Raw genomic sequence first — 24640 nt, 5'->3', positions numbered from 1 at the left:
GGATATACCTCCTCTGAAAAGAAACTTTGGTGTGTATTTAGAGTCTGTATTGGTCTATGCATATAGACGGCAATTAATACACTCGGCAAGTTGGATTACATTTTGCAATGAGTAACCGCCTTTCTCTGGCCCATTTTAGAAACAACATGCATGCCATTGGTTTCCCCATACAGATATGTGCTTTTATAGGGAGCCAGAGATAGTGGTTCCGTATTGCAAAATGTAATCCAGCTGCCACTCGGTGCAGAGACGCCGAATCCAAATAGACTGTTTTCAATTAGAAACTATACACTTTCTGGCTCATCGGTAACAACACTTATGTGCATAGGGAAACTAATAGTACATATCCTGCTACACTGAGTCAGAAATTGTAGTTCCAACAGAGGGATATTTTTTTAAAGTAAAAGTCATGAAAATCTTGAAGGAGAACAAAGCAATATAATTTCTTGGAATTTTTACTGGGTTTTCTTCGCATATAGGGGGAAAAACACGGAAGTTTTCAAGAATTGACTTCGAGGAGTTATTCATTTGAAAAATAAATTATGACAGGAAGTCTACAACGTCGTGAACCGAACTACGTGGCCTGGTAGTTTAGCTGTCGATATAGTGTTACCATCGTTTTCCTTGCGAAAATGTACACGATAATAGTTAATTTAAATTTCTGAGTCCCACTCTTTCAGGAGCTCAATTGAACGTATTTCTGTTGCGGAACCAAGCGCCAAATTGAGTTCCTTTTCAGGATTTCAGAATCCCGGATAGCGCGTTCTGTCAAACAGAACTTTGTAAGCGCCATGGAAAAGCATCGCGAGTATGTGACGGAACGAGCATCGCGTTCCGCAACACCCGCCAATCCAAGCCCACCTCTCCCTTCCTCCCACTATGGCGCTTAGTTCCGTTTGATAGAAATACGTCCATTTCTCAGTGGCGTTTTTTAATGTGCTTTAGGGGCCATTGCTTTTTTACACAAATTCAGAAACTAATAATTATTTGTATACACTTATAATCAATAGTAAATACTTGAATAGAAAAAAATCAAGCCCTACTGGTACGCTTAAAAAAGAGAGCTACAGAGTGTTAGAATCTTTAAGTGGAATTGAACTTAATCGACTGGGAGCGTAGACGTACACAAATTGTCAAATAAATAACTATTGCTACGGACGGGATATCTTCTGGTATACCTCGAATGATAAAGGCGAAATAGTAATGTACATAACCCTCGTGCCCCTTTGATGTCAATTCTGTCCTGTACAAGAAAAATGTATTTTAAATTCTGAATTGTAAAGTCTGTCTCTTCAAGAGTGTGCTCAGATCACCGTTTCCTGCATTCTCATCTAGGTACATTGGAAGAAAACGAACTGGTTTTGCTTTAGACTCCTGGAAAAAAGAGAACGAAACGGTGCGGTAGCGTATTTAGTTTCACATCTGTGTATTTTGTGAAAAATCTCTGCAGAAAACCTTAAATTAAAGCCAAATCAGATTAACCGCTAAACATCGCATTCGATTAGTCAAATCGAATCGAAAATTTTGTGTTAAGTCGCATTTGGCCTTGATTAAAGGTTTTCTGTAGAAACTTGCCATACATGGACAGCTGAAGTGCGCTTCTACGCTATTTTGCCTCTTTTTTGTAGAGAATAAAATGCAGAATTAGATATCTAAAACAAATTCTTCGATACGTCGATGCTTGTTCACTTCGGGGAAGAATTTACCTTAATAGACCGATTTAGTAGCTTCGTCATTCGATCTAATATCGAACCCTTGGTTCAAATGTAAACAAACTCAGAACCTTGTTTCTTCTTCTTTTTCTCTTGTTGGTTTACTGGCTTATATTCCAAATGAGGATCCTACAGCCAACTATATACAAAATTTCAAACATAGGATATTAGGAGAACTGGAGGGGTAAGGAAAAATTTAAAACGATGAATAGAATATTTGCTAAGAACCTTGTTTCTGATTCGCGCCCTTTGCGCCATGGTAGTAAAATGCGTCCAAATGTTTCTTACAATCGAAATTTCTCGTGTTCAATGAGTCTTCAATCGATTTATGACCGGTCAATGACTAAATTCTAATAAATTAACACGATCAACTCATGAAAAATACGCACATGAGATTATGATAGTTTGCTTTGGTCTAAACGAAGAGTTCGATATTATATCGATTGACGTAGCCACTGAATCAGTCGATGGTCCGGAACAAGCTTGTGTATTAGAGTCGAAAAAGGGAAGCACGAGCCCGCCCAAACATCGGAAAAGCTCGGGGCTTTCCGGGTGAACTCGCTTTGGCGCGAGTCGGCGGCGGTGTCAACGGGGAAGGCCGGGAGGGTGGTTACTTTTGCACTCGTGCTCTACTTACGACCCCTTCGATTCCCGCGAAGCAACCCGCAGTTCCCTCCTGTCCGCGCTCGACTGAGGGCCGCTCCGCCGCCGTGTAATCCCCATGCGTGTGCCTTTACGTGATTTCCCTTCAATCGAGAGCCCCGCGTTTGCCGCGATTCTGCAACACGCATCGCACGCGTGCGAGCTTCGTTGTCGCCGCGCGAATCTCAGGCGGATAAATGTTTAGTGCCCCGAGTGTTGAAAGTTTCTCTGACTCTGGAATGTACCAATCGGAGGAGGTTATTCAGAAAGGATAACGTTGGAAGTTATTCATCTGAAATGAAAGGTCAGTAATCACTGTTGTCAGAAAGTTACACAGTAAGAAAAAGTAACTAAAATGTTGTGTGAATATGGGAGCGAGAACACAAAGTAACGCAAATATTCGGTTAATTTATTATAACCAGTTTCACTATTCGGTTGAATAAAGTAATCTCTCAGTTAAAAATTTCCGTGACCATTAAAACGGATAGCTAGGATTGAATTCTGGGTTCGTAGATAATGATCTGATGCGCTACCCACTCTCAAGTCGGGACCAATGAGGGAAAGGTCGAAATTGTGAGTTCATAAGGTTAACAGGACACCTCCTCAATCCTGAGACGTCTAAGAGTAACCTGAGATTTCGGTTGATTTCAGTAAAAATTTGGTCAATTAGACCGACCAAAGAAGTCACCAAAAACACGAAAGTTTTCAACTATTCGGTAGAGCAAACGCGAGATAATCCCTTGCCAATTGTGGCAACCGCTCATATCTACTGACGTATTAAAAAAACAAGCAGTGAACTCCAACACAATGTGTTGATAAGGCGCGTCATTAACTCGCACATATCAACCCCTTTAGTTTTCATTTACAGAGATTTCAAAATAGGCAAACAGCATAAAAAGAGAATTCACGATCCAACACTGCGAGGTCAAAGACGCACCTTGACGAGACCGTGTATTGTGAAAGTAGAAAGCTATTCGATCGAATTTAAGTTTTTTGATCTGCCTCAAGCAAAATCTTATCAGATTCTTGAAGAAAAGTGCTACGGAATAATTTAAGCGAAGAAAGGAAAAATTCTGTCGAACTCCTAGAAGATAAAGTCGATTTAAAGGTATTTTGGGGCTAAAATACCCAAATCACCGGTAGTAAAAATCCCGTTATATTATTGAAAAGAAATTGACTCGATATAAATGCAATTGCATTAAATACGTCTTGATTTTGTTATTTTAAACGTCTTTCCATGCAAAGAAGTTCAACCATGTCGTTGCTTTATTCATTCATGAATTGAAAGTAAGCAATCTACATCCCGAAAATCTACTGATTTGCCGTAAAAAAATTGCAGAAACTTGATATACCAGGTCGATGCACCCACTCGTTGAATTTACCAACCAATTTTGTGAGTGCAAATGTGTAAGAATCAATATGCTATAGTCATTTTGGGTGCATTTATTTTTCATGAAACAATAATAATTTCAATCCCGAAAAACCATCAATTTTCCGTATAAAATCGAAAAAATCAAAATATGTCAACTCCCCGACGTGAAAATTAGATTCTACGTATGTAAAATGTAAATACTTATGTATCGATATGCTGAACAGAACTATGTGTGGACAGTCAGAAGCCCGCGGCAACATTAATTCAACAGAAAAACTGTAAAAATTAGATAGGATTTTAGCCGCTTTGCCCGCCTCTCCTCGCTACTTACAACAAACCGTTCTTATACTCATCTCAAAATTTTTCTCAGAGCTTTGGGTTATTATCAGCTTCCATTTAAACTCCGGTTCGATGGCCGAATCGGCTGCCAAAAAAGCAAGCCACTGTTGAGGGGTTCTATGAGAAATTCGTGATATTATCGGCTCTCAGGAAATCACCCCATGGCTAAAATTGGTGGTATAAATGTTTAAGTGCTTAAAATAATCGTATTCAAGAAACTAAGGAATTAAACTATGGAGTCAATTTCTTTTTAATAATATAACGAATTTACTACCGGTGATTTAGCTATTATAGCCCCAGAATACTTTTAAAGCGCCTTTGCGTTCCAGAATCTCGACGGAATTTTTTTTTTTTTTTTTTTTTGCTTAAACGATTCAAGAAACATTGTAGTTAAAAATATAAAGATTTTTCGATTTGGACGTATGAAAAATGCTTAACTCGTTCAGGCACACCGTGTATTGTATGGAGTACTGCTGTTATTCGACCGTTGTCTTCAGGTCAAAATTCTTACAAAGAAGCCCCTTGCAAGAGGCAAATTTTTTGTAATTTCTCCCAGTTTTTTCAGCGTTAGGTATATAAATGAATTGTTTGTCAAATTTTGAGGTCAATTATATTTAATTGTAATTTATACTTTCTTTTTTTCCCCTTCATTTTATTTTTCGTATCGAGGAGTCGAGGTTTTGTTGATTTCTTCGGATTTCGATTACTGTAACTTCTCTTCTATTCGGCCGATTTTTATGAATGGGGTCTCTTTTTATTTGTGTTTTAACGGAGAGTAAGGAAAAAATTGCTAAATACATGCGAAACAATTTTTTTTGAAAATTGGATGAATCCTAGCGTGACGGTGAAATGGTTAATGAAGCGTGAGTAATTGGGGTACGGGTATCGGCCGCGTTGGGACCCAAGGCCCATTGTTCTTCGTGACGCCGACGCAGTGATCAGGAGCGTGGGGACGAGAGGGCTTAGTGGACTCCTGTATGAGCCACGTTTAGCAAATGGTCTAATGAGTCTCGAGGCTCATCACAGATTGCACTTACCACTATCCTGGTGGCCCCGGCTATCAGAGCAAGGAGTACCAACTTTTGAAAAGGATAACAGTGTTGTGGAGATATGTCAAAGCAACGTTGTGAACAAAACGGAGTGAGTGAAATTCTCATTCAAGGAGTGCCGAACTGGTCAGCCATCCTCGAATCAGTTCGCTTGCTTCCGCTTATATATGCATATTTTAAATCAGCGCGCCCCATTCTAAGGTTTTTTTAAAAAAAACCAAGAAACGTAGACTCTTGGTATTCATTACACATAAACTAGCGAGCCCCAGAATGAGAAACAAATTTTAATCATTATTATTGACGGATTAGTAAACTTTTTACACGCTTTGGAAAATCTCAGAAGTTCGCGGTAGTCACTTTTCGGTAAGGAACTAGGGGACTCGGTTATTGTATCGAGGGGGGGGTCGAAACGATCGCAAAGGCGGTATACTACGTATACGCGCCAAAAAGAGAGAAACTTGTATTGAAAGCGAGGGTTCATTCAAATCACTTGGAAGCGTAATCGGTCTTCCGCTCCTAAAGAAGAAAGTACGATTTTTTGTTCTTAAATAGCTCCAGAAAATTTGGTCTCCATGAAACGTTACTTGTTCACGGTAGCTCAAATCATAGCTTAGGGAGAATTTTGAGGTGATTTCTTGGGAAAATTTTCGAAAATCAGAAAACAAATTTCGCCAGCAGAGGTAAACTAGCTCAAAATTTTCGAAGATGGGGGTGGGAGGTCTTCGAAAAAAAAAGACTGGGAAACCCTTATTTTCAAAAAAAAGAAGGGTTCAAAAAGGCTCGGAGAGGCCCTGCTGGGTTTCTAAAAAAATTGCAAAATAGACCACTCAAATATGCCGAAAAGGCCCCTGCGAGGCTTTTTTGGTCAATATGAAGGGGTACAGTCCCTGAATCTTGGCTAATTAAGGGTTTAGGCATCGGCTGCTTAGATTAAAAGAATACTATTTTGAGTATATACAATTTACTTTGGAAATTATTTTCCCAAGAGCACCTCTCTCTCTCTATCTCTCCCCCCCTCAAGTTTGAAAAAAAAAACATTGGCACTCTTTGTACATCATGGCAAAATTTAAAGACCACGTTGTGTGAAAAATAACTCGGCTTCCGAGAGTAATTTTAAACGTTTAATCAATTTATGACCCTGAAAAGGGGAACCGTCAATTTAACGTTTTTTAAAGGTCACTGCACTTTATGTATTGACTTTCAACATGGGTCTCATAAATGATGGACCTCCTCTCTTCCGACCTATCTCTGAAGTGGATTTCCTTGTTCTTGGCGGGAGAGTGAGGTTAAAAATGAACGAGATGCTCGAAATTATTACAAATCCAATTTTCATCCCACGAGTTCTGTAATTTTTTGGTTCAGGTTTCAAGTCAGGTTCAGGTTTGCGGTGCAAGAGTGGGTGGGGGTTGTGGGATAAGAACCGGGAAAGGTGCGTTATGCAATACCTGAGCACAGTGGCGTGCGGTCCGGATAAGCAAGGCAAGCACTGCTTGCCTAAAGATTTCAAAAGAAAGAAGAAAATTACACCTATTAAATGTTTTACATTTTAGCAAATATAATTTATAAAATGCGTTCAGTAAGTATGTAAATTGCATTAAAACAGAAAGAGAGGGAGACAGAAATACGTATAGAGCCACCAAAGTAGGAAAGCGGCAGAGCGGATGGAGGTGGCGCAGCGCGCTGCGCGGCCTGAACACGGGCCAACTCATGCGCTGGAGAATCGCTTGCGATCAGCTGAGCGGAGAGCCACTGCTCGGCGGCGGAATCAAGGCAGGCGGGGAGCGCGGTACGTTCCGAGTCCGAGCCCTTCGCTGCGCGATCGCAGCTCGCTTCTCTTGGCCACCTCTTGGCCCGTCACCGCAGCGCGCTGCTTTCTGCCTCCGATGCGCTATCTTGTTCCCTCTTTCCGTCGCGGTTGTAATTGTTCCTCCGGAGCAAACGCCTTTATATTCTATAAAATTTCGCTCACTTGGATCTAATTGGTGATGAATTAGACAATTCTCAATCATGTTTTAAATGCAGAAAGCCTTTTTTGGGGGGAAATTTAAGTAACTCAAAAAATTTTAAATGCTGTAGAATAAAGACTATAATACCTCAAATAAGTGGCAAAATTAGGAGTTATGAGTAAGGAGCCGTCCTCCAATGCTCAATAACATTCGAAACAAGTTGAGTAAACGAAATCATAAATAAGAGAGAAAGAAATAAAAATACAGTTTTTCAAGACGTTACGTTCCATCAGATTTCATCCGAAAAATAGAGCAAATAGAGTAAAATTTTAAGAATTTTCTAGGGAGGCTAGGGGGAGGGGGAAGGGAAAGAGGCTACGTTAACCCCCCCCCCCCCCCCCCCGATGGCGAACGCTAGAGCTTGCCCTGTCACGGAACCCACCGCACGCCACTGCCTGAGCAGCTCCACACACGGTGGAAGGAGAGGTCGTAAAATCGAAAAAAGTGCCTCGGGTGATTCATGGACTGTACCTTGTTTGCTCTGGGGGATATTCCCGGAGGTTCCCAGGAGAGGATCCCATTTCAATCTCCCGCGCAAAGTGCCACAAACTCCGGAACGACTCCGACGGTGTTAACATTGCCGAGGAGCTCGTCTCAGCGGCAAGAAATCGTTGCGAGCAATTTCGAAGGAGCCGGCTGAGGCGGGGGCTCATAATTTATGGAGCCGACTAATGGCACTAAAGTGAGCGGGGTATAATCTGTTTAGTGTTTACGTCTTGCGCTATGCGGGTCCCTCGTCTTATTTTGCGGGGAAAACGAATAAAGGAGAGGCTCGGCGAATTGACATTGCAGCAGGGGCTGTCACGTGAAAATTTGATGAGCAATCCAGGCCGTGTACCAGGCGGACCACCAGACTCGCTTAAAATTTTACCGCTCGCATCACATGATTATCCATTAAAATTTCATGTCGTACACGGAGGGAGCATTAAAAAACTCCTGAAACCGGCTCATAAGTTTGAAATTAAAATGTTTCAAATTGTTGACTCAACCGTTCCACTCGCCATGGCCGAGTGAAGGGCCAGTGTGAGTCTTTCTATCCCCTGGAGTATGCAATATGATATTGGCCACATTTTTCAAGAAGGAACCATTACTTCTGGCTCATTTTAGAAACAACATATCGACGGTGAAACTACCAAACCACGTATCTCGTTTGCGGTGTTTAAAAATCTACGCTCACATTTTATTTTTTTGAAGTAGACCAAATCAATATTATTCCTTGAAATTTTCACGGAATTTTCTCCGCACAAAGAGCAAAAATCACAGAAATTTTCAAGACTGGATGTTAAGTAGTTTCTCATTTAAAAAATAAAGTATGACAGGAAGTCTGCGACGTCGCAAACCGAGATACGTGGTTTGGTAGTTTCACAGACGATATATGCTATTGGTTTCCCTATGTAGAAAGGTGCTTTTACGAAAGAGCCAGAGATAGGGATTCCTTATTGGATAATGTAATCCGTATCATCTGCCGCCTCCTTTTGCATAGAAAATACATGCAAGCAATAGAAAATGACCTCTGAACCGGCATTTTCCCACGGGGGAAAAATCGTCATCGGCCATACGAATCGAATAGTTCAGTAGGCACGCTTTTTGGTTCAGAAGACGAGTCTTCAGTTGACCACATTAGTTGACAGAACTGGAATTCAGTCCGATGACGAGGAACATATTCCATATGGACAGACACTTTTCGGTGCGGTGAGCTAAGACTTCGGTTCGAACGTTCAGTTCCGCCAACTGGAATGGTTTGCTTGACTGCTTCAAAATGAGATACGTTAAGATAACGCCTGCACTGATTCAGCTATTCCCACTCAACGACTATCATAGTTGCGTGTCGAAAAAATGAAGGCGCTCCAGTTTACCCGTAGCGCAATATTTTACCTACGCTTAGGAGCGCTCTCATTTTACTCGACGAGTTACCTATCTGCTGCATCGTTTTGTTCTATCGCTTGTTTCACGAGGCGTTTGCGAAAATTCAAAGGAGCGAATGTTTAACTCTCCATAAAGCTCCTAATTTGCAACGTTTCTTCTACAAAATAACTGCTCATATTTTTGCTGTGATTTGAGATCTTGTCAAGTTCATCCTCGGATTTTCTATTGAGAGCCTATTCACTGATCAAAAATGTAACCTAATAGGCCCTTTCATGAAAAGAAATTAAGGGACATTTATTGGCGCACGGTTCATAGGAAATTGAGAAGTTTTGTGCATTATAGTATCAAAGGAATTGTTCAAACCTGGAAGGAGGGAGTTACACGGTGGTACGTACCTTCGACTCACATTATTAAACTTCCAATTATCTAAGAGATTGCAATTCAATACAAATTTGATTGAATAAGCCAAACCTAGAATTGCCAGCCTCCTGATGTGTAGTGGTTGTAACGCTTGGTCTACGATATGGAGGTCCCGAGTTCGATTCGCGGACGGGGGACCCGAATTTGATGGTCAGTTATCTAGGGCTGGCTTTATCAGAGACGGAGTGGGATATGATTTCAGGAACGGTAAAGCGCAAGATTATCCCTCGTGGGTTATTTGAAATGAAAAAAAAGAAAAAAGAAAAAAAACCGAAATTGCAGATGGATCGGAAATTGGGATTCAAAGAAGCGAGCTCCCTTATTCATGTAAAGCGTCATTAAAATACACTCTTGCAGTTAAGTAAATATTATTAAAAATGGTTGTTTTTTGTTCCTCACAGTTGAATACTCTTGGTTAAAAATGAAACTTGAGAGGACTTTTCTTAGCACTAAGCATACCTCATCTAGACGGGGGAGAAAAAACAGAGAGGAGAGGTTCGGGAACAATTGGCAAGGAGTAATTTCAATAAACCGTCTATTTTGATGCGAAAGAAATGATAAAAATGAAAAATAATCTGGGCTTCCAGGAGAACTTCAATCGGCACTTCGAACTTCCAGTCCAATTCCACTCAATCACCTTACGCCTCACTAAATTAGCTTGGTACTTTTCAGATGCGAAACTTTAATTTCACGTGAGTAAGCGCATCTGCTCAGGTTATATTTCAACGTTAAAAGTCTCTTTGACAGTTAAACTTTTGCCTCTTTGAGCAGAGCTTCGAAATTAAAAATTATGCAAAAATTAAGTTTTCTCTCCACTTGTAAGAGATTTCATTAGTGCTCTTTCACACCGTGGATTTTTAATATAGCGGCTTGCCTGTGAGCTAGGTTCGACACCGGTAATATGATAATTATGAGCCAAGATGGAGCTTTTAGACAGACAGAGATCTACCCTTTGACCTGTTTTTAGTAAAAATACAATTGTGTTGATAATTATGTCTGACTATTACATCGCTAGATTCAATTGAACTTTCAGAGATCCACGATTTTTTAGAGACAGCAATCAACATTTACAGCGTTATTGGTGTATCGAAGAGGCTTATGCCTCTGTGAAGCCCTAGTTTGTACGCGGAGAAGAGCAAATGAACAGTAATTGTTTTCAATCTGAAAAAGTTTTCTTTGCAAAAACTCCGGCTCCCACTTAATTTAATTTTTAAAGGACGGAACGCCCAGGCTACCAAAAAGTGTCCTTTTAAAACGAATGTAAACAGAAGCCAAAATATTTAAAGTAAACTTCAAATAATTTCAGAACTTCAAAAAGGACGGCATACGCATAGAAAATGAAAATCCCTACATGATGGATAGTATATCAATGACTTACACTGAAAAAAATTCTTGGCGTTTTTACCAAGGTCCATTGGTACCTTTACCATCTCACTTTTTTTTAACAATTATTGGAAATTTTACCAAGACAGACTGGTAAGCTTACCTAAAAACCAGTATTTTTACTGTTTTTTTCAGGTAAGAATACCACTTTTATTGGTAATCAATTCCCGGTAACTTTGCCATTTTATCTCGGTAATTCTACCACAGTCAAAATATTGGCGTTTTTACCACGGTCCAGTAAAATTACCGAGAAAGTTCAACCAAGATTTCACGGTAAAATTACCAATTCCATAAATGGCAATTTTACCAAGAAAAAACTGGGATCAAATAGAACCCTGAATTCTTGGTAATTTTACTCTTTTCTTAGTAAATACACCGAGATTTTTTTTTCAGTGTGACAACTTGACTAGTCAATAGCTGCAGCGTATCAAACATGGCTACGTGCGACTTACCGGGATCTACATGCTTCTTTAGACTCAACACAGACCGATCGAATATTTCGGGAAAGCTGGCAACGCTGACCTTGCCTGCCCAACTTCCGTTTCCGTCGACGCTGCTCCATTTCCGCATTTAAAAACCGCTCGGGCATACGCAGCCAATGTAATAACATGCCCTAAATTATTCGTGAGTTATCAATATCTATTCGACTACCATCAGCTAAGCGGCCAGCTTTCCTCCGCGCGCACCGAGCCAACGAAACCGAAAGCTGAAATCGTCGCTTCTCTGACGTCAGGGCGTATCTCTATTCCTCCATGATCTCCGGAAGGCATAGTATTATACGGAGCACAGGGCTCAATGGAATTTGAGATACGCACTTACCATAGAGGAGTGACAAAATATCACGTGGATCCGAGTGGTACACAATTGGGCGTATTTATGTGAAATGGAACTATGTGCAAGTGGGAAGATGGGGTGTGCTCGTTGTTGAGGGCCATGAGAATGAATGGGGATTTTAAAGCGCCAGTGACGTCAGCGGCGACGAAGCCGTCATCGCCGAGCATTAGCTCATGAACCCTGTCCACAACGCTCTTGTCACATGTCCACGGCTCACGAGTTAGCGCTCAGCTCCTTTTGATTTAATGTCAAATCCCGCTTTCCCATTTTCTCAAAAGGAACCGTATCCTATTTTACATTGGTTCTTATCCAGCTCACCACGAGCACACCTCGTCTTTCCACTTGCACATAGTTCTTTTCAGCATAAGTACGTCCAATTGAACTAGGCTTCAAAAGACGTTGCACATGAAATTGTTCGCTAAAACTGAACATTTTGATGTTTATTTCGTAAAGATTTATATTTTAAGGGATGCTTCTCAAAGCGAATTAGAAACAAATTCCTATGTTCTCGTATTATCAAAAATATACGATTTTTAAGTTTCCATGTCATATACGACCTTTCTCATTGACTCATCCCTCTATGGGAAATGTGTTCTCCCAAATCAAGAGCAGTGACGTTTTCTGAGTACAGAAATTCGGTTACGGAATATGTACGAAGAGGGCATGGAAGTTCCTTACGTTGATATTTCGCCTTTAATTTTCGGGGTAGGCCACACGGAAAAAACAAGACTAGTGTTGAGCACTACTGGCCGTTTAGTGGGGAGTAGTTGAGGGCTGGCGTCTAACAATAAGCGCTGTACAGCTCAACACCGGAAGGCAGTACAGGTGGGCACTGAATATGAGTAGTGCTAATCAGATGCCGCGAGACGTAGTTGCGCTTAACAGGTGTAAATTCACTCGTGAGGCGTCGGAGTCACCATAGCCTGGTGGTAACGCGCCACAGAGGGCCAGGAATCGAATTTAGCCGGACCAAAGTCCATTTTGGCTTGTCCAGAAAATTCGAAAATAGACACCACTTAGCGATAAGGTATATCATGGAGTATCTGTACATCACTGGGTTTGGGGGTCTTATCACTAATAAGACTGCGATGCCAAGATTCTCCCGAGCGCGCGTGGTGTGTTTATTTATCCTCTATGCTGGCTTGGTTCAACGCTCATCCAAAATGTTATGTTCCACAAATCTTCGAGTGTTTCCCAACATGGCGATTGTTTTACCAAGTTAGATTAACATGTTTTCATTTTACTTTAAGGTATTTTTATCAATTTTGTGCATTGTATTGTTATAGGTACACAAAATTAAAAACTGGGCATGAAAATGGCCTAATTTTTAGGTTTAAAGTGGTCTGCAATTTTCTGTAAAGATCTGTAAGGTTACGGACCGCTACCATGTGGCTCAGTACATCCTAAGCATCTAAATTTTCATTGGTTCATTTGCCTTTTCTTGCCTTACCGTGAGTTATGAATTTTTTTGTAACGCAAGATCGAGGATTTTATGCTAATTTCCTATATTAGATCACTCACGTGCCAGGCATTGGCGATTCTTGCATGTTGGCATCAATGCTCTTTCTCAATGTAAAGACATTAACGAAAATCGATTCTAGGTTAGGATTTTCGATATATATCGATTCTATCGTAGATGTGTTCATATGGATGAAAGGCAGTGTTGCCAAATTGTAAGCATGCCGTATAATGGCGCTATCCTATGCTAATCTACTTATATTGTTATTATAGATGTCCAATGTCCATACGATTGCGGCCCCGACTTCTAGGGTTAAAATATGACTGATTCTGAATAAAATTTTCTAATTCAAGGTTTTATTCCGGCTTTGTCTTTCTATCTTCTAATTCTGGCAAAAGAAGTGCATTCTTCAAGGCAATATTTACATTGGTTCCGCCAAAAAATTACATTGGTTCCGCCAAAAAATACGCGACATGCAGACGACTCCTGAATTTTCTGGACATGGCTGAAGGATTCAAATGGTCAATTTTAAGTAAAAGCATACTCTGAAACTTGAGAATTTCTTTGGTTCACTTGCAGTTTTCGGCAATTTTCTGAGCTATGAATATTTTCGTTGGGCGAGATGAGATGCAATGCTAATTCTGCTGAAAAATACGTGACATATATTCCCATATATTACCCATAGATAAATCATCATTTTTCAAATTTTTTGAATTGTAAACTGAAAAATGTTGAACAAAGAAAGCAAAACTGTAATTTACTCACCAAAATAATCCTCAGAAACCAATTTCTTCACACAAAACAAACTCAGGTACCTCTGAAGATTTGAGTGAAAAATTGCTATTAATTACCCGTTGATAAAGCAATTTTTTTTAATAATTCTCATCAAAAACTTCAAAATTTCTTTAAAAAACCCAAAATATGGATTCAGCGACCTAAATTACCCCTTAAAACATACATTCTCTCATATTAGTAAGTTCAGGCGCCTCTGAAGACTTTTGTCCGGCTAAACTCGGCTGCTGGCCCTCCGTGGCGCGCTGGTCTTCCACAGGCGCCATCCGAGTTCGATCCCAGGCGGAGGCGTTTCATATTTTACGCTCGCTCCAAAGTCACTTTAGGGCTTGACACTACTTCTTCCTTAGTGACCCAGCCTCGAGCTGTTTAGTGCCCAGCACTACTCTGACTTGGTGGCTCCATTTGACCTAACCCTCGTTAGTGTCCAGCACTAACATGTAGGTCCCAACCCTAAGCTCGTTTTTTCCGTGCATACAACATCTTTTGAGTGACTATAGTATTCATCGTCTATTGTGGACTAAAAAAACGTGTCTGACAATAAACTATGTTCAAATCTACGAGATATATAAAGGTAACTCCATTTTCCTATTCAAGTCTTCAGGATTGATGATACAGCTGTGAGTACGAAAAAAGGACCGTAGTTCTGCTAAGGAGGCGAATAAACCTTATCATCAACTTAAGAAGAAGTAATTTTAAAATTGAATTTTTGAGGGAGAACCCCTATAGATAAAAGTTCCCATGGGGAGAAGTACCCAGAGTCCATCTTTTGAGTGGAGATGTAAAAATTAATCGCAGCCCTTACATGCACTATAAAGCCGTATCTATAGACATTCTGGAACATATCTTCAATCAGCGAGGCTAAAAGTGATTCGAATCATGACCACAGAAGATTTAAGGACGCTTTTAATTCATAATGTAGAACAGACAGTTTTTAAAAACTTGACTGCCCCTCAACAATTTATGGTTATAATACTTTAAAATATGATGCTAAATCAACGGCATCATTGAACCTCCCTTAATCACATAGTGTAAACTTTATTGATTGTGGAACTTCTTAACGATAGGAGTTGTTTAAGGTTTATCTGCAGCTTCAAGAAGTAAGAAATTTCTCCGTGCAGGGGGCCCTATTGCTGTGTTTCGATGTTTGGCTTCTCGCCATTAGAGTCCGCAGAGCTCCACGTGAGCTCTTGAGCCATTATGAAAATTAAAAGAATTTCTGTTGAATTCGAGCAGTCAAAAGTTCTAGCCATAACATTCTCCTTCTTAAAAGAAATCTGAGTACCATAATTCTTTCTGTTGACACTAAGAAGGACATGATAAGTAATTTCTGGGGCTCTGTAACTTCAACCTAGAGAAAAGTAGGGTTAAGCAAAATGACTTTGATGCGAACAATCACGAGTGATTTCTCTCAGCAGTTGCAAATATCTCCCTCCCACCGTGAACTATCTCTCGCACGTACGGACATCCCACATGAGAAACTGGGATCAAGTTTTAGCCTTTATTATTAAACTTTCAAAGCTCGTGTTTGGTTTTAACCATTTTAGATAAATGCTGCTGGAACTTATGAGTCTTATACAATTTAACATGGACGTATCTCTGCTATTCGGAACTAAGCGCCAATTTCAGTCCCTTTAGAGGATTTTAGAATCCCGAATAGCGCGTTCTGTCAAACGGAACTAAGCGCCATGAAAAATCGTTGTGAGCATAGGACGGAATAAGCCCTGCAGTCCGCAACAACCGCCAATCCAACCCTTCCCCTTTCTCCCCTTATGCCGCTTAGTTCCATTTAGCAGAAATACGTCCATAATCTGTTGTGATATTTAAATAATTGGGCACTGATTTTAGAGTCAAATTTCAGCAGTGCGACGTGTTCGATTTCTTCGGAACTACAGCTGAAGATTTACCTTCAGTAATGACCTTAATCATGGTCCTAAAGAGTGGGTTAAGTAATGGCTGCTTCATGAAATCGGCCTCAAGTCTGTTGAATATTTGGTATAACAACGAATGATTCGCCAATACGTGTACGATAGGCCGACCAACTCTGTCATGACATCATTTTTCTTCTTCTTCATTTTCTCTCCTTTTTTCGGATGAACGGATTTACCTCGCCGAGCGAAACAGCGGGTAAACAAACGATCCAATTTATCACACAACTGAATTTTGATGACGGGAAAACTCCGCGATAAATAGACGATATAGTCAAACAGAGGCTGATTAATGTAATCGGTGCCAAATCGGCCAGATACACACAAGTTAACATGCCGATTATACCAACTTTTACCGCAGATTCTGTGCATAATTTGTTGCATTTCGTGCCCGGCGTGTCATCCACAATCGCATAAAGGACATGAGAGCTGTCGAAAAAATGTATTTGCTGAAAAAAAATATGTTTTGTTGAGCACTAATAATATGAATACGCGTGTCACCCACAAGGTTGGCTGGGGTTTAGAAAATCAGGGATAGCATTAAACTGGGTGCAATCATTCATGAGAGGAAATAATGATCGGAAAACAAACGTTAATCGTCACTACCAATACGCGCTCTCAACCTTGGACCAATCATTATTTGTCTGTAACATTAAATAATGACGAAGGCATATGGTTACCAGTGTCAATCGATCACCAAATTAAAAGTTCATGATTGCGTGCAGATGAATCGCTAATCATTATTCCAGTATTAACCAAGAGTTCCAGTGGCTCTGCTCAGTGACACACGTTTACGGGGTCCTGCATTTCAAATTAATATCGGTGAGTTATGTAATACTTGAAATATAAATTACAAGTAAAGTATGCATCAACCCTGTTAATTCTATCAGCCTCAAATCTTCCTCTTACATGGCTTCAAAACTTATAATCATCATTCGTTACAGCAACTGTTAAAAAAAAAAAAAAAAAAAAAAAAAAAAAAAAAAAAATCATAACTGCAGATCTCAAAAAAACTATTCGGTTAAGAAACCATATTTGGGTAGCTTATACTGACACTTTACAAAACGTAAAATTAATGCAACGATTATACAATATTGCGATACAAACAATAATATTACAATATTTGAAGATTTTCTGTAGTTTTTAATAGTAGAAATGTTTGAAGAAAGTCAGAGCATCTCACAAAAACTGGCATTTTCTAAAAAAAAAATTCGAATTTTACCAGAGATAAATTTTAACATTGAATAAAAAGACACGAAAAGGGTTTTGCAGAAATTAAATGTTTTAAAAAAAATGATAAAATTGCATTTGATGAATATATCTATGTCGAGGGACTGAGGATGAAAATCCGCATTCTCTAACTGGGTTGATTGATCCTGACTCCATCAAGAGGTCAAATTTCAACCCTTTAATCAGAAGTTTTTCACTGCTTTTGTTCTATGAGTTGATATTATTTTAAAAGGCTTAAATCTGCAGATCAATATTCATAACGTTTTAACCTCTTTTTCGAAAAAAGTACAAATTGTACGTTTTGACTCTTGAAGCTTCAATTAAACGCTCATTTGCTTCTCTTCTAAAGAAAACGTATGCCATGGGTATGATAAAACGTTGCAATTGAGATACCTCGGCATTGAGTCATCGAGTAGATATACTGAACCCACATGAAAATCCACATTCGTGATTGCAGACTTGAGAGGAATCTTCCTTTGGAGGTTCTTCTTTCCTTAAGCTCTTGCTTACTTAAATTATGTCAAAGACCTCATGAATCGCGATAGGCAGAAAGGGACCAAGTCACATCAATCATTACCAAATTTCATCGATCAATTTATTTATTCCTTTCTTCTACAAGAGAACGGCCGCACAGATTCCTCTGAAAATTTTAAGGAATTTGCCACACGTCACTGAAGAAACTCTCTGTTATGAGAAAGATCCACTTCAACAAAATCATTTCTCGGAAAAAATGAGTTAATCGATGGTTGTCAATGGCTGATCTGATTTTTCCCCTATTTACTTAAAGAAACCATGTAATCTTCACGTTTTCAACATTAAATGAACCGCGTTAAGCAGAAAGGAACCAAGCTACATCAGCTATTGCCAAATTTAATTGGGCACTTTAATTTTTTACATGAAAACGGTTGTGCGGATTTGTACTCAAATTTTAGCCCCTCGTAGTACGAAGAAAATTCCTTAAAATTTACAGAAGGATCCACACAAACGTTCTCTTATTAAAAATGAAATTGCCTAGTTAAATAGCAATAGCTGAAGTGGCTCGGTTCCTCTCTACTGAACGCGGTCCAAATACATCTTCTAACGCTAAAAACAATGTCTCTAATTTCCAGATAGCTACCTTGGATAAGTGTACCCACAATGAAAATCACTTTGTTTCTCGCGCTACCGGTATTGCTCGTGATTTGTTCAGTTGTTTGGGCTAGGGACAAAGGGCGTGAGGAGGCAGTGAATTCTCAGTTCAATCCTAAAAAGCCAAAACCGGGCGGAAAACCGAGCGGAAAACACGACGCGGAAAACCAAATAAAAAACCGGACGACGGGATGTTCCCGCACCCAGCCATCCTAGCTTACTCCGGGTGCAAGCTGAGGACGAAGTCACTGCCTTGCAACTCCAAAGGCCACCCCCACATTCAAATAGGCGAGGCTTGGGCCAACCCGCGCGTCTTAAACCAGCGCGTTGCTTTTTTCACACCTTTCCAGAGTAGCCACCCGCAGTTCTGTAACCAAGGAGGACCTTACGGTGACGTCATAGCCTACGATTGTCTCCCGAAGAAGGAGGATTTAGTGTATACGCCGAACCTCGCCTCCTACTGCTTCCTCTGGGAGGCTGGTCTCAACGGGAAAACGGACAATAACGGGACTATGCCTGACCCGCCGAAAGGCAGCTATCATGCCCTTCCACCGCCGATGGTTTGCCCATCCAACCTCGACCCCTGCTACTGCAAAGATTGGTTCAAGCCAGGCGGAAAGTTGGGCAAGTACGGAAATTACAAGATCGGGTATAAGGGTCTCTGGTGCCCGCCGAAGACTAAGGAAAAACCTATGAAGCCGCTCTTTTGCGGAGGCTTCGATTTGGGCTGCAAGCCGGGAACTTATTTGGAAATGCAAACAGAATTCTTGCCGAAACTGAATTGCACTGTTTCCAAGTGCAAAACACCTAAGCCCCTGGCTGAAGTATAAAAAGTCTCTGTCGCCAAAGGCAACATCAGTGCAGCCGATAATCAATACTACCGTGTTACCGAGTGAAGCGCATCAATTTTTCGGCAATCATATTTTTGAAATTTGCTTTCCTTCAAAATTCGCATAATGTTATTTTGACGAACTGTAGAACTCCGCTGAAGTGACGAAACTCAGCTCATCTTCTGGGTCCGAATTACGAAAACAAAAAATTCGTTCGATAAAATTGTCTGTATGGAGGACACAAAGTCTCTGCATTCTCTCAAAAGTCATTTTTGCCCTCTACTACCCTTTCCAGTTGCACAATACCACGAGAAGGAATCTAGAGAACATTTGCAGTGAGGAACTATACATTAAGTATTCTTGGTTTATTTATCAGATTCCTTGTCTGCATAGGGAAATTATTGACGTGTATGCTGTTGATGAAATAAACCAAAGAAATCTGCATTGCAAAATGCAGTCCAGCTGAGAAGTGGGTTATGCGGAATAAATGATCAAGATCTTGGGGTTTCTTTTCAAACAAAATTTCAAGAAATCGATCCTTTTAATACACAAATAAAGGAAACTTTTGTGCATGTTGAATTATCAATTCAAATCAAACAAAACACAATCGGACTGGTTAAAGGAAATTAATTATCTTGCATGGAGAATAAAATTGATATCTTATAGCCGAGATGAATGATGAGAGTTCGTTATTTCTTTAAATGTTCCTCGAAATTATTTTTAAGAGTCTCAGAAGTACGGGAGTCAAATCAGTATTCATTTTATCTGAAATACGTCATTAAATTGATGCTCAGTCATTTCACACGAGGTTAAGCAAAATTTAATTGACATTTCATACCAAACTGTTTTTTATATTTTCATCAAGAAAAAAAAAATAGACAAAATGTATGTAATATTTTTTTGCTCAAGATTTCCAATCAAACTCATAAAAATCATAAGTACAAAATTTCTTGGAATAATCGACACTTACATTATGTATTACACTATTCACTAGATTGTCACATGAGAAATGTATTACGCAAGTTGTTTCATAAATAAATAAGCAAATGTTATCGACAATAAATTTCAAATGAGTTTCATTTATTCATGTTTCTTCTTCTATTCATCTACTAATTTTTTCTTTAATTTTTACATTTTTTAATCTCACTAAAGCCAGGCAAACGGCCACAAAATGATGTTTAATTTTGCAATAAAGAAGGTATTTTCTCCTTAATTTATCTTCAAAAGTGCATGCACTTAACGTGCGTTTGGACATCAACACTGTAAATTGGATGTACCTTTTGAGTACGATAGAGTAGACTCATTCAAGCTAAACCCGCCTTTCAGATAGATATGTCCTTTTTAAATGACCGAACATAGCCAGCTGGCTGATTATTCAAATTGATAGACTGAGGGATGGACCAAGAAGACAAAGCGGAAATGGAGCGATCCTATTGGTTGAAACGGGAGGTTGTTATAGCCTAAGGGGAAAATGATGGAATAACTATACGAGGTTTCGCACAATGACAGCGAATCGACGACTCATTTTCATTTTAATTTTTGTTTCCATTTGATAATGTAATTGTAACTATTTCGGAACGTTCCAGGTTTTTCTATTGATTTGTCCCCCTTTTGCAGCCTTTCCCCAAATTAAGTTGTTATTTTATCACGAGGATCCTTGTGGGATGCACCTCTCTTATCCATAGCAACCACCTACTTCCCTCAGTAGGATCGCTCTGTTGTAATAAAAATGTTCTTTCTTCATCGCTTTTTCTATCAATTTTCAACAATCAGCCCTTTCTGACTGCTTGATGACATCCGAATAAGTTAGACCCTACACCATTCTCAGACGAAATATACACTCGCACCGCAAAAGGAGAGACAACATCACGTCCGTGACGGGCCCGCAACCGCAAGAGCACGGTCACAAAGGCACCCGAAAATAAAAGGGATCGTAAAACAAGGCGTGCGGATTTTTGAGGCCGGCGGTAAAACAGAGCCGGAAAGTTCATAATAATTCACCCGGGGCCAGGGCCGGAGGCGGGGGGGGGGGGCGTTCGTAGCCGGGAAAAGCGCAAGGAGGGGAGGAGGGGGGTGCGATCGAAGGAGAGGTCCAGGAAGGCTGCTGAAATAGCAGGAAACAACTGTGAAACGGGCGCTGAGAGAACTGCAAGCTATGCACTGGGCGGGGCGGGGGATGCTTTAACATTGAACTGTGGATGTGGGAAGTGGGTCAGGATGCTGCAGCGCACCACGACCACCCCCCGCCCCCCACCACCCCGGTAGGTGAGGAAGAAAATCCTACCTCGCGATGGAAATTCATCGGAGTTGCGTTGCTTTTGTCGAGAACATCGTCCCCCTCCCCAGCCTCCCGGTCAGCTCTGCCCTCTCACGACCCAAATAGTGCCGGAGCTGCATTCGTGTGCATCTCTTTTCGTCGCCCCGATGACGTAATGACGTGGCCCTTCTTTGAGATGATCCCTGTCACCCGTATAACTCGATTCTCTCCGCGGCTCACGGTTGTGCGCAGTTGCACCCGTGCGTCACACGTTTTGACGAGCAGGGTCGGTTAGAGGCTTGGGTGAATGAGGAAGCAAGTGAGTGAGTAAGTGAGTGAGGGGGTGAGTGTGTGAGTGAGTTGGAGTCATGTGCGATGTAGGGATTGTTGTGGGCAAACTTCAGCTTGAAGAGTGCCTGAATTTGCAAACAATCTTTGTCGACAAAGCCACAGCCTCGAAGCTCACCAAGGGGGAACTCGTCATGTCGGTTTTTTTACACCCCTCTCCAGTTTTCTTTCCCGAGGGACGTGTTTGAATCAAAAGCAATTATCTCCATCATGACTTTGGCCCTGAGACCCGTAAGAATACATGCAAAACAGAGCTTACGTCACAGTAGAGATCGGGTTCTTTTTATTGAAATACGCGCTAATATGTACTTCCTGCTCTCTGATTTCCTTTCCAACCCCTTCATACTTTTATCCGTTCTCACTCTCTCTTCCTCTCTCCCTCCCCCTCTCCCTCCTCCATTCGCTCCTTACGCTCCTCTTTTCTCACCTTGCTTTTTCCTGTTCTTTCTTCCTTTTCAAATTCTTCTAGAATTCGCCGCGCCGTTGCCAGTTTTACGCAAATGCTCCTTTAACTTGTACTCGGTAAAACCGAATGACACTACATCCAGTGGCCTGTGCTGCTTTGCAGGCGTCTACTACTAAAAGAACAGTTTACTGTTTACTTGAATAATGGTAAAAGAACCAGCCTTAAGTAATTAAGGAGTTTACTAGCTGCTCCGGGCGCCCTACGGGCGCCCTCCACAGCTAGCAATGGTGGTGCAGTAGCTTATTTGGAATCGGAGCGATTAGTTGAATCTATTTAATAATGATGATGATTCTGCGGCAGAAGATCAAGGAATTTAACTGCCTCTCTGCGTTACAGGGTGGAGACTGCCATTCTACCGAAAAATGTTATAAAAAGCTCGCATTATTAGTTTTTCTTTTTTTTGTGTTATTTTTTAATTTTTTTTTATTTTTATTTTTTGATAATTTTCTAATGACTATGAGGCTTTTGGGATTTATAAAAGATCGAAGCACCTCTTTGTGCACGATGTTTTTTGTACGGTTGCCTTTGGGAAGAATTTGGACTTCAAAATTTTTGTACGATGTAGCTCGTGAGAGTGCAACATATAGTTGACCATGGCCAAAAACTGTTTGGGGTAAATAAATGCCGACTCGCTTCAGTGTTTGACCCTTAGCTTTGATGATGGTCATGCAGAACGCAATGCGAATTGGAAATTGTCGCCTCTTAAAAGAGAAAGGGAGAGAGGAGTCTGCAGGTGACAAATCAATTCTTGGCAGTGAAATTCTTTCACCGGCCTTCTCGCCGGAAATGACCTGCAAATCAAGACAATTTTCATAACGTTTCCAGACGATCAATCGGGTACCATTCGATAAACCTTTAGAAACGTTGAGGTTTCTTAAAAGCATGACAAAAACCCCCTCCAAAAGTGTGAGTTTATGCGGTGGTAAGCCACTAAGATTAAGACTGTCCAAGAATTCGAGGGGAAAATTGAGAGCCTCTCCCTCTTCCTCTAAAATGAGCCTGTTAACACTGAAGAACGTTTTAGAGACACCTGAAAGAACCTCAACAACCTTGTCGTTAATTTCATTGCAATATATGCTTATTTTTAGGGGCCAGAATTGCGCAGTTTGTGAAATCTACGTTCGAACATGAGGAAGCTATCCTTTTCCATAAATTTCAGTAATAATATCAGTTTCAGTAATACTGCTTGTCGGTAAATCAATGAATTACGGCATGGCCTTTTTTAGCAGAAAGGTAAACACCATCACCTATTTCGAGTTAAAATTTTGCAAACTCCGCTTCGTCTTGCAAAGTTCTCATATTTTGAGTAAGTTTTCTGATTTTGAAAAGAGGTCAAAGTGGTGAGAATTTGATTGCATTTTGCACCAATGTTTGGCGAGAAGCATGCGGAACAACGGGTAAAACCTGTCTAAAATCACCACCCTAGACGACAATTTTTCCTCGAAAAGGGATATCATTACCCATTCTCTAAGAAGTCGGTCGATGCATGCCAGAGCATGCGTGATAACCATGAGAGCTTCACCCCAAAAAATGATCGTTGTTTTCCGAATAGTCTCAGCCTCTCTTGAGCTAACCGTCAGACTTGACACAGAATTCTCATTCAGAACCGAAGGAATTTTGAATTTGCTATGAACCGGCCGACCGTTAGGTAGCAACGATGCGGCGATACCTGTCCAAGCAACGGAGATGACGTCTAAGTTTTCCTTTGTACAATACGCAGTAAGACATTCTTAAACGAAAGTTTTTCCCGATCCTCCTGGACCATCAATGAAAATCGCATTACACGTGTAAGATGGATTTTGGATGAGACTAATTATTTCAGAAATAATTTGATGTTGCTCTGGGTTAGCGGCAGAAATCATGGAATCATAGTTTTAGGGGGAGGAGAGTCAGGCTCCGACCCTTGAAGATTCAGGTTAATTGGAAGCAATTCCGGAAGATCAAATGATGATATTGAAAATCCATGAAGTCTTAATGTGCTTTCAATAGCAAAAAGCCGATCAACGTAGTCGACCGACCAACAAAATAAAGAGAGAGGAAGAAACGAAGTATCAAGCAAATTTGAAACAAAGTTGGAAAGAGAAAAGAACAAATAAGAATGAAATGTCCATAACAATACATGTTGTTAGCAATACGTGTGCGCACCGCTGCAGTTAATAAGTCAGGGTCAGTCAAACCGCCAGGATGCCTATCAAGAAGTGGTGAAGCGGAGTAGCCGAGAGATTGCGACGGAATGTGGGTGGTGAGTGACGAACGACAATGCGACCCAAACCTTCTTTGAGGTTGGTGGGAGGAAAGCTATACGAAAGAAAACGGAGATAGCCGAAAGAACGTGGTGGGAGGGATGGCTGAGACCCTAGGGGGGGTATCTAGGGACGGGCAAGCAGGTAGCGGCCAGATGACCGCTCGAAACAGCTGAACTTTACTCGTCGATAAAAGTAAGAAAATTTGAGAAAATCGAAAAAACAATTACAGCCTGCAAATCTACAGATCAGAAGCTTTCATTTAAAAAAAACCCCATGCAAATCGGTCCGGTGGTTCTCTCAAAGTTAATGTCCCAAAATGCGGACTTTAGTCTG

General features: G+C 40.6%; 1 protein-coding gene across 1 annotated transcript in view; it reads left to right on the top strand.

The window, feature by feature from the left end:
- The first annotated feature begins 2155 nt into the window (after nucleotides 1-2155).
- LOC109038906 (uncharacterized) overlaps nucleotides 2156-24640 on the top strand; it is a 155421-nt gene continuing 132936 nt past the window's right edge. Inside the window, exon 1 of the mRNA XM_019054172.2 lies at nucleotides 2156-2658. Coding sequence (XP_018909717.2) covers nucleotides 2652-2658 — 7 coding nt within the window. The 5' untranslated portion in view covers nucleotides 2156-2651. The remainder of the gene's footprint in view (nucleotides 2659-24640) is intronic.

Source organism: Bemisia tabaci, chromosome 1 (genome assembly GCF_918797505.1).
Source record: "Bemisia tabaci chromosome 1, PGI_BMITA_v3".
In the NCBI taxonomy this organism is placed as follows: Eukaryota; Metazoa; Arthropoda; class Insecta; order Hemiptera; family Aleyrodidae; genus Bemisia; species Bemisia tabaci.
The sequence above is the reverse complement of the archived record's forward strand: the minus strand, read 5'-3'. Positions and strand labels throughout refer to the sequence as shown.